Source organism: Spinacia oleracea, chromosome 3 (assembly GCF_020520425.1).
Source record: "Spinacia oleracea cultivar Varoflay chromosome 3, BTI_SOV_V1, whole genome shotgun sequence".
NCBI lineage: Eukaryota > Viridiplantae > Streptophyta > Magnoliopsida > Caryophyllales > Amaranthaceae > Spinacia > Spinacia oleracea.
Window position 1 is genome coordinate 135,451,333 of NC_079489.1, and position 10,914 is coordinate 135,462,246.

Sequence of the window (10,914 nt, forward strand, 5' to 3'; positions counted from 1 at the left end):
TCCGGTTGAAGAACCTCTAACCCCCTCTAAACTCCAATGCGAACAGGAGGAGGGGGGTTAGCCGGTTAGGGTACGGCGATTAACAAGATACGTCGTATGCTACTAATGCTTACTAAACTACAAATTACAATGATTTGAATTTTTTTTTAACTTTTCAATGTAATAGTGTAACTTAAACTTGCAGAAGCACTGAGTGAAGGTATGATCAATAATTCCTAGAATGTATCTACATCTTAAACAACCATCGGTATTCAATTGTGTTAGAAATTTCAAGCAGTCAAAAAAAAAAAGAACTGAGAAATTTCATCAGCAACTTCATGAATCCTGATCATAACACAAGCAATCATCAAATAGCAGCATCATGGCAGGTGTGGTTCAAAATTAGCCTCTAATTCAGTCAGGAAAACCTCAGAATACTGTTACTGTATTACAGATAGCCAAAATATAAAGAAATTGCCTGTGTGATCTTCAGATATATAGCATCAATGAAGCATTAACAATTATACAAATCTGAAAACATTCAATAAGAGAATTTCTACTTAGTAATCTTGTCAATATAAGAGAGCCCTTCTTACAGTTGCTTCAAATTTTATCAGTCAAGGTTTCCTTGAGATTCTCACACACATTACTAAGACGAAGAACAGATATCAGGTATTTACATACAACAGAAGACAATCAGGAAAAGCCAATGCAACATTTCCAGAATCTGCATATAATTTCTTTCAACAGGACAACTATAGCAAGCTAAACTACTTAAATTAGGGAGGAAAAGGACAAATTGCACACGGTTTTTAGTAAATCTGCAATAGAAATACCTCCATTATTTGCCTTATCTCCCACCTGATAATTCAATAGCATCCAGATTATGAATCGAGTCATCACCCCAGTCAAATCTTCTCTGTAATCTTTCATATTCTTGCCTGCGCGTGACTTCCACATTCTGCCATTCTTCCCATCTTGCAGCAAGCCCCTCTCCTTCAAGCATACGCACCACATCTGACATTGCTGGGCGTTCTTCCGGTGAAGATTGAGTACATAACAATGCTACTTGGATCATCATCTCCACTTCCTGAATATCATAGACCTTATTCAGGTTCTTATCAACGATTGCGTCTAATCTCTTTTCTCTTTGCAGCTTCTTAACCTGAGGTTGATCATTCAAGAGTACCAAAGAGTCAAATTCAAAACAATCTGAATCTATAAGAAAGGTTAAAAGATAATAGAAAAAGAAAGCAAAAGCATATGGAAGAGATAAAAGTGAGATCCTCACTGAAGGGTACAAATTACAGACACTAATATCATAACATAGACAGACCTTTGACCTTTCATCCCAGATACATAAGCCAAAGTTTCTATTTTTAGCAATAGAAAGATTAGATCTTTGGTAAAGATCTCAGCAAGTCCAGTGAGATTTGCATGATAAAATTAGTACAAATGAAGGATTATCATAATTGTAATGATAACATATATGCCAAAAATCTCAAAGCACCAAAAATTCTAAAAAACAATGACAAGAATTTCAAAAGGATTTTTTGTCATTTAACACCTTAAAAAAATTAGTTTTTGTAATTAAACACCTTACTTATTTTTTATTATATTTAAACACCTTAAAAATCTAAAAATTTATAAATCAACACCGCTTAACGATTTTCATAAGAAAAAAACGTTGATTTTTAACCATGCTATAGCTCCCAAAGCATAATTTGATCAAGCATAATTTAGATTTTTAGTTTTTAACCATGCTATAGCTCCCAAAGCATAATTTGATCAAGCATAATTTTGATGGTTAAACATTAGTTTTTAACTATGGTTAAACATTAGTTTTTAACTATGCTATCAAATTATGCTGATTTACTCAAAAACTAATGTTTAACCATCAAATCATAAGAAAAAAACGTTGATTTTTAACCATGCTATAGCTCCCAAAAGATGAATGGTTTGAGTAAATCTTACATGATCAAGCAACAAGACGTCATCTTCCTCTTCCAAGCGTGAAAAATCAATGGCCCGCTGACCTGTCACAAGTTCTAGAAGCATAATCCCATAACCAAAGACATCGGTCCTTTCTGATGACTTCCCAGTGGACAAGTACTCAGGTGCTATGTGCCCCATTGTCCCACGCACCTGGGTTGTCACATTAGTTTTCCTCACATCTACCAATTTTGCTAGGCCAAAATCACCCACTACTGCTTCAAAGTCTTCATCTAACAACACATTAGCAGCCTTAACGTCACGATGAATGATCTTAGGGTTGCAATGTTCATGAAGATACTCTAGTCCACGTGCAGTTCCCAAGGCTATTTGTTTTCTTCTAGGCCATTCTACAACAGCCTCTCCAGGTTTCAACTCTGCAGAAAAATAGGCCAGAAAATAGCACATTAAGTGACCGTAAAAATAGCAATGCAAGGTATACAAAGATCAAAAAAAATATCTTAAAAAACAATATCTGATTATCAGTGCAAGGATAACTCTATTAGAAGGCAATTCCAGTGTGAATCTTGTACAGCAATTGAAAGTAGCTCCAATATGGAAAATAAGGCCAGCAATTAGTGTCAAATACGTAAAAACTCATGATTTCTTCCCATATTGGTACGTTGATATTGTTCAATATAATTGACACAAATTCAAAACAACTTGAATGACAGCTCTTGTATCTTCACAACTTCATTCAGGGCAGCACAACTCGTTGAACTTTCTCAATCTGAAAGCAACGTTACTAGAAAAACGGACAGGGAGCTGTTGGCTTACACAATTTACAGCTAAGTCTCTAAAAGGAAGGGGAAAAGAAAAAAAAGTTAACATGAATATTCTCAAATTTAACAATCTTCTTACATAACCCTACCTTTTGTTATCCAGAAAATAATCCCCGGTTTTGGGAACACCTTCTCAAAATAGTTCAAAGTTTCTTTTTCCAATTTACATCACACGAAAAAGACAAAAATAACACTTACAACTATTTTGAAAAGGCCCCCCTTAAAACTTGGGACAAATTCAAATAAGCAAAAGGAGGAATTACTTTAGAAAGATGAGTGAAACTATGGATTAGTCAAATAGCCATGTCAATGTTTCCCAAAAAAAAGGAAGAGAGAGGAGAAAAGTGGTAAGTATAGTCTGAGGTGCACTTTAGTACAGAAGATGTTCAAGTTTCTCCGCCTCCGAATTTAATAAAGAGGTGATATATCACAAAGGAAAGGAATCTACCCCGCAAACGATAAGCCACGCTAAGGTTTTGCATGAACGGATATACCAGAAGTCTCTCTGTTGGCGTAGTGCAGAACCCAATCAAGCGTAATAGATTCCTATGTACAGCTACACTTATCATCTCAACTTCACGCTGAAAAGCTGCATCTCCTCCAGGGCTCTCATAGTCAGTTAACCGTTTCACTGCAACCTTTGTATTGTCTCCCAGCACACCTTTGTAAACCTTGCCAAAACCACCTTGACCAAGAACATTTTTCTCGTTGAAGTTGTCTGTTGCTACCTGCAGCTCCCTGTAAGAAAATCGTTTCAGCTGCCCAAATGCAATTGTACGATCAACTTCACCTGAATATAAGAAAAAATGAGCAAGTTATACATAACAATAACCTGCATGAAGTTATCAATAATGAGGCCCAGATACAACAACAACAAAGCCTTAGTCCCAAAATGATTTGGGGTCGGCTAACATGAATCGTCGTAGGAGATCGTCATTGTCACCAATCAAACCAGAAAGGAGCAGGAAGTAAAAAGAAAAAAACAAGGAAGAGAAGGTGGAATTAATGAAAGTAAGATAAAGATAAAAATGTATATATATTATAGAAGAAATATTGTAAGAGATAATAAAAAATAAGTAAAGTTTAAAATAAATGAATAAGTAAAATAAGAACATTTCAAAATAGCATGTCAAAATAAAAAAATTCAAAAGAATTTTAAAAATAAAATGAAAATAAAAATAAGAATAAAAAATAAATCAAAAATAGAAAAAAAAAAACAGAAACATGAAAGCTGTATAAGTCAAATGAAGTCATCAATATATATTCTCTCCCTCCACTCTGTCCTATCCAACGCCATATTTTCCTCAATCCCAAGAAAGCTCATATCGTGCTCAATCACCTTCCTCCAAGTTTTCTTAGGTCTTCCCCTACCCCTTGCAATTCTATCATTTTGCCACCCTTCTATCCTCCTAACCGGGGCATCACTTGATCTCCTGCTTACATGTCCAAACCATCTTAAACGATTTTCCATCATCTTAAACTCAATCGGTGCAACCCCTACTTTCTTCCTAATAATCTCATTCCTCAAACGATCCTTTCTTGTATGCCCACACATCCAAAGTAACATGCGCATCTCCGCCACATTCATCTTGTGCACGTGACAATGTTTCACTGCCCAACATGCCGTGCCGTATAACAAAGCCGGTCGAATTTCCGTGCGGTTAAACTTTCCCTTCAATCTTTGGGGCATGCATGAATCACATAGGAACCCTGTGGCACCTTTCCACTTCAACCAACCTGCTTTGATTCTATGGGCCACATCGCCATCCAATTCTCCATCCTTTTGGATAATAGGTCCTAAATAACGGAACATTTCAGAGCCTTGGACAATTTTCCCATCTAAGGTAATCCCCCCTGTCTCTCTATCTTGGGCTCCACTAAACTTACACTCCATATATTCCATCTTGTTTCTACTCAGCCTAAAACCCCGAGATTCCAAAGTTTGTCTCCATAACTCCAACTTACTTTCCACTACTTCTTTTGTTTCATCAATCAACACAATATCATTTGCAAACATCATGCACCAGGGTATACCAACTTGGATTGACCTCGTCAATTCGTCCATGACTATAGCAAAAAGAAACGGGCTAAGTGCGGAACCTTGATGCACTCCAATCGTAATGGGGAATTCTTCGGTCTTGCCAACACTAGTTCTCACACTCGTGCTAACTCCCTCTTACATGTCCTTGATAACATACTTAAAAAAAATGTTCATTCAAAAATTAACTTTTCAAACATATTGTCCTTTAAATTTTAAAACATAATATTCAAACTAAAGCATAAAGAATAGTCACACAATTTCACTAAGAAAACAATTGATAAAAATGAAACATGGCCTTGGGATAGAACTAACTAAAACTGAACCAACAAAAAAAAGAAACCTTCTTCTAGATATTTACTTAAAAATAAACTCCAAGTGGATTAATTCATAATATGCAATAAGGGGACATGCATGAAATCATTACCCTCGAGACATCAAATGTTCAAGTAAATGGGTATTTTAGGTAATTTAATGCTATTAAAACTTTAAAAGTAATACCTATTATATCATGTTTGTTTGTGTGTGCACGTGTTCATCGAAAGATTCAAAACTGCACCTGCAACTGCAACCTTTACATTACTGCCTAAAAACCATTGTAGTGGCCTGCTATGACAAAAGCCTCTGGTCTTCTTCTCCAACTTACATTCCTACCCTCCCCTTCCTACACGTGTACACCAATATTCTTTTTTGACTTAAAGCAACCATTGCCAGTTGACCTCATAGATCCCCACTCTTTTTCCTGTCTTCCCTTATCCTTCATCACCTTTATTATCTTCCTTGGCTTCTCAACCTCATTATGACTTTCTCTCTGCTGCAAGTGTTATCATTAACAATAATTGCCATATAAATTTTCTCAACCAACAAAATTGAGCCCATGTTCTAAATATCTTGACCATAAAAGCCAAATAGCCATAAATTTGCAATTGAACAGATCCAACCCCAAACATCTGTAAAATCAAGTATATTCCTCACATGGGCCAGATATCACAAACCCTATCTCAAATTCTCAATGGCGAAAATCTCTGCTAGCCAGCTTCAACTGGAGTTTAAACTTTAAACAATAATCTACCCCCAAAAGAGGGGATGTGTAAAGTTGTAAACTGTCAGAAATGTTACTTCATACTTGCCAAAAAAATAGAGTCACTTCGACAAGCAATCACACATGAGTGGCTGCAGAATCACAGCGGCTCATCTAAAGTAATAGCATCATGCCAGGGAGAGGAGAAGATGACTGAATGAAAGAATATAAAAATAGAAACTGATATTACTTTCTTCCACAAGGAAATAAATAACTTAGGAGTTCTACACCACATTTATGAAAAACTGAGAACTATATGGACTACTATTATTGGATATATAGGGCTTGTATCCACTGCTTATCCATTTATTGTTGCAAAATCCAATACAAATCTAAAGGTCATGATTGATTCTCAATTCTCACTAAAGGAATGGTTCTCATAAAATCTCATTTTTATATCTATGTGATCGCTTGATTGATATAGAAATAAAAATTCTACATCCTGGGAAGTTGAAAACTATGAAGTTTTAGGAAGTTATACTTCCTGCCATCGACCAAACAGTTACCGGAGGAACATATCCTTCCCAAGAACTTCATATGTCTGTATGTGAAGGAACACGTCCTTCCTAGGAACAATGTGGATAAAACCGAATGGTGTACAATAACTACAACTCAATACCAATCAAACTGATGATGGGTTAGCGCCTTAGTGGTGGTCAAATATACATAGCAATGCTTCAAAATAATCTAACTGTAGAATAAACCCTAAGAAACAAAAAAGTGAACAACTGAAAGGGAGAAATACGGAACCTGCAACATCAACATAGACTTCACGTCTGTATCCTGTAATTCTACTCTTGCACATGAAAAACAGCAGACCTCCAAGCAGTAGTATACCAACAAGACCTCCAACTACTCCAACTATAACTCCAACTTTTGTTTTGTTTGATGAGCCTGTCAATATAGGACAGAATCAGTTCTCAACAACAGCTCCTCAACTATACACTCGGGAGTCGTCAGCTTCAAAGTACGTAAATACAAACACACAATTATCAAATTACACCAAAGGAAACAAGAAGCATTCTACCTGTACCATTGCCATCAGCTGCACAAGGATGGTGAATATCGCCACCGCAGCTCAATTCATTCCCTGAGAAACTGTAATCAGAGAACCAAAACATGATGACTACTAAAAAGCATACTTCTATAGTTTTATGTGTATCATCAGTCCGTTCATTTTGTTAATCATAAGTGTTTTTTGCCTCAGTACTCAAAGTCTCAAACAGCGCAAACGAACAAAATTAGAGATCATACTTGTATTGGGAAATTTGAAAGAGCTGCTGAGGAACTTGGCCGCTGAGTTGATTTGAACTGAGCTGGCTGTCAAAACATTTACAGGTTTGTCAGACACAAGAGATAGATATTCGATAATTCCTAGCGATAACTCAATTTTATACCCTTTGCTCCAGTGCCCAACCAATCTGAGACGGGGTTGGAATGAAAATACTTATTGGAAATTATTGATTGTTTACACGTACAGGTTAATTAAGTTATCAAGGGAAGCCAGCGAGTCAGGGATAGTTCCCGAGAGGTTGTTATGGCTCAATGTCCTGCATCAAGAAAGGTAATTATTGAAAACGATAAGCAAAGTTACGTTTAAGAGAGATGTAGGCATTATTTCAAGACAAATCAGCAAAGATGGTACTATACTCACAAATATTTAAGATTTTTAAGATTACCGAGGGAAGATGGTATTTCATCAGTCAAACGGTTTTTTTCTAAATTCAGATTTGTTAGACTTGACAAATTTCCTAGCTCTTGAGGAATCTTGCCAGTAATACGATTTCCTTGCAGGGACCTGCATAGTCAACGCATCCGTGTTACCAAGGAAAACAACCAAGTGGCTTAAATGCTAGGCAATATAATTTGAAGATTGGAAAATGAGAAGATGGATGCTCTAAGCTCTCTGAACAGAAGTGGCAACAAATTTCGACAACTGATGGCTTGACATTCAACCTGGGAGAAATATGCCAAGGAAATTCAAAAGCTAATGATAAACGAAATGTAAAATCTCAGTATTCTCATGGATACGGAACCAAAATGTTATTAAGGTACAAAAACCAAAGGGCTCATATTGTGTAATTTCTGTGCGCTTATTTTGGAATTAAAATTCAAAAGATGGTTTGAGATTTAATCCCAAATCCAGAACTTGAATAATATAAAGCCAGTAATATTTTTAAACTCTTCAATCACCATTCTCCATGTCTGATAGACATTAGAATTGATGATAGAGAGTGACTAAACCTATACTGGTGAACAGAAGTTTGAATGTTTTTTCCCAGGTGGCTACATTCTGGCATGCTAGAAAAACAGATACAACAAGATTCCGTGATTAATGCAATAAGAACGTAGCAATTGATTCGCGTAGGTATAGTGATATTCTAACAAGAAAACCATCACAAATGTAAGAAATTTGTTGCTTCCAAGAGATATAACGTCAAAAATAATGCTGATATGCACAGAAAAAACGTGGCGAAAAGTTTTAAACCTACAGAGTTGTAAGAGTCTTCAGAGTGCCGACTTTAGTAGATATCGATCCAGAAAGTCCCATGGAAGACAATGTCCTATGACCAACCAACAAAATAAGCCAACAAAATCAACTTATTAATTGAGAGCATTCCAAATAACCTTCTATAATATCATCAGCATGCATGCATAAATTTAAAGTTCTAAACGTAATGTCGAAGATGAATCAAATGTCCTTACAAAGAAACAACATTGCTACTAGAGTCACACATAACATTTGACCAAGTGCACGGATTAACCATATTGGGGTTCCAATCTAGCAGCTGACCGGATGAAGCATGCAGTGACTGTTTCAATGCGTACAGCGCCTCCCCTGAAACAAAAAATAACATCAGAAATAATCACCGTTTGACAATTCACACAATCAAAGAATAAAAGAATGCAACGTGCCAAACATTGTTATTGTCCAATCAGAGTAACAGTCAAAGGCCAATACCTTGATAATCTGCCAAATCACAAGGGAGCAAACAAAGGAAGGCCAAAAAAGAAAAACTGAGCTCCTTTAGTGACACCATCAGTTCTAGCTACGATTCTCTAAAAATCAATTACCCATGTATCCAATAGAACCGCATTCCTGTGACAAACAATGTGATACAGGAATATGAATCGTTATTCACGAAAGAAGCAATTATATACACGATGAATCCAGTGCTGCAGACCTCCTTCCTACCATGTCTATATAACAAAAAAAATAGAAGTTACAAATCTAGAAAAGAAAATTCATGGCTTACTTTTATATTCTACCAGTGGTGCAGATAAAATCAACATATGGTATACAATCTCATGATTCTCAACTACTCAACTACTAGATTTAGTTTCACTTTTTTAGAATCTTCGCTTTTACGAAACCTCCACAATCAGTAATAAACATACAAACTCAACATATCAATGGTCGTTCTACCACGCAATCTGCTTCACTCTCCTTAACCTACTTTCTTTCATCATTCTCCAAAATTCACTCATGAAGTCGATTAACCATTTTTCACAGCCACCAAAAGTTAAGATAACCCCAATTACTCCTGATTCATCCTATCATCCAACAAGCAGTAGTCTCAAGAAAGTTTCACCCACCACCGACCGGACTCCCCATCTTTGACCCACCAAACTTGATTTCAAATTAATACAAAAGTTAGGCAGCAACCACAATCTCATATCCGTAAAGTTTACATCGTTTAGCACCGATCAAACATCCTTTAGCACCGATCAATTATTTCAAAATCAAGATTAGTCACATCCATGAGCACGAACCAAAGAGTAACCGACCCTGATCAAGCCTTAAAGGTTTAATCATTTTTAAGGTATCTAAACTTAAACACACTGCAACTCCCATCTCAAACATGACTAAAACTTTCCAAGTCAACATCAGAATTTTGAGCGCAGAACAGACATTTTTCAGTAACTTCACTACTTAAAGTACTAATTTTTGAAACCGCTGGCCACTAAATAAATAAACATAAAATAAAAATCCAGAAAAATCCCAGAAATTGAAACCATAAAGCTGTGAACTGGAAATTCATAAAGATCGAATTTAGAAAAGAAAACATGAAAAAATGGGAAGTATAAAGACAGCTTACATTTATTCCCAGAACAGCAAAAGGAAATAGAAGATGAGATACGGTTATGCAGAAAGAAGAGGGTTTGATTTCTTAATTAATTTGGGGTTTGTGGTGCGGATGGTGGGAAAGAGAATGTTCTGCTGCTTCTGCAATCTCACTGGGCAACTGTCTTCCTGCAAAAATAGACTAGATTAAGGGGTTTTTATTGTCTGTAAAACTCAGTGTGTTAAAATCGGATTAGATTAGGCCAACACTTTGTAATTATTGTGCTTTCCACTCCCCCCCTCTCTCTATTTTCAATGTTCTGTGAAGTCTTGGAAAGAAGATGGCTATAATAGGTTTACCGTTAAGCAAATTTGTCAAAAAAAATCTTTTAAAACCATTTTCTTGCGAGCAACAACCTTTTTAAAAAAAATGCGAAATCAGACCTTAAAGTGAAATTAATTTGCGAAAGACAGCCTTTTGGTGTTTTCAGGCGTTGACCAAGGATTTTCCGATTTGACTTGGCTTGTGCCGGTCACGTGCTTTCCTTTTTTCTTATTCACACTCATTTCCCTCCTATTCCTTCCATATAAAAGGGAAATGCTTTAAAACCTTTAAAAAAAAAATCTGGAAAACCAAAGGAGTCCCTGCACCGCCATTAATGAAGCCCAACCATCAATTTTCATCCATTGAATGTTGTAAGTCATGAATTTCGAACGTCACTTTCTTCACCTACTTAAATTGAATGTTTTTATCCATTTTTGGTTAAAATTTCTGACCTCATCTCACTGTTTTTTTCTGTTTTTGGCTCTGTTTTGTCTTGCTCTTTTGTACTTCAATGGCGCCCAATAAAGGAAAGAGGAAGGCATCAACATTAAGGAAAAGGAAGAGGAAAACGACAGAGTTGTTTGGAAATTACAGACTCATACAGAAACCAAGGTAATTAACAATATTTAAACCCTAAATTTTCGATTTTTA

General features: G+C 36.1%; 1 protein-coding gene across 2 annotated transcripts; it reads right to left on the bottom strand.

Annotated features, from left to right (window-relative positions):
• Window positions 1–445: 445 nt before the first annotated feature.
• On the bottom strand, window positions 446–10,291 carry LOC110777046 (probable LRR receptor-like serine/threonine-protein kinase At5g10290). Of its 2 annotated transcripts, none has more exons than XM_056840823.1 (12): window positions 9,973–10,291; window positions 8,835–8,972; window positions 8,579–8,711; window positions 8,365–8,436; window positions 7,527–7,670; window positions 7,351–7,422; window positions 7,127–7,192; window positions 6,900–6,970; window positions 6,623–6,766; window positions 3,202–3,543; window positions 1,954–2,348; window positions 446–1,144 (listed from the first exon to the last, which is right to left on the bottom strand). In XM_056840823.1, the coding sequence occupies exons 2-12, from the start codon at window positions 8,911–8,913 to the stop codon at window positions 830–832; spliced, it is 1,833 nt and encodes a 610-aa protein (XP_056696801.1). In that variant the 5' UTR covers window positions 8,914–8,972; window positions 9,973–10,291; the 3' UTR covers window positions 446–829. The 2 variants fall into 2 exon arrangements, with proteins under 2 accessions (XP_056696801.1, XP_056696802.1); XM_056840824.1 differs by having other exon boundaries at window positions 8,835–9,073; window positions 9,973–10,250.
• Between the last annotated feature and the right edge of the window lie 623 nt (window positions 10,292–10,914).

Excerpts from the sequence above, each read along its gene's own strand:
- LOC110777046 (XM_056840823.1), bottom strand. The coding sequence starts at position 8,913 with ATGGTGTCACTAAAGGAGCTCAGTTTTTCTTTTTTGGCCTTCCTTTGT. Across the intron at positions 8,712-8,834 it reads TGATTTGGCAGATTATCAAG|GGGAGGCGCTGTACGCATTG; the intron begins GTATTGGCCTTT and ends TTTTTGTTTCAG. Across the intron at positions 3,544-6,622 it reads AGTCTATGTTGATGTTGCAG|GTGAAGTTGATCGTACAATT; the intron begins GTTCCGTATTTC and ends TCTTATATTCAG.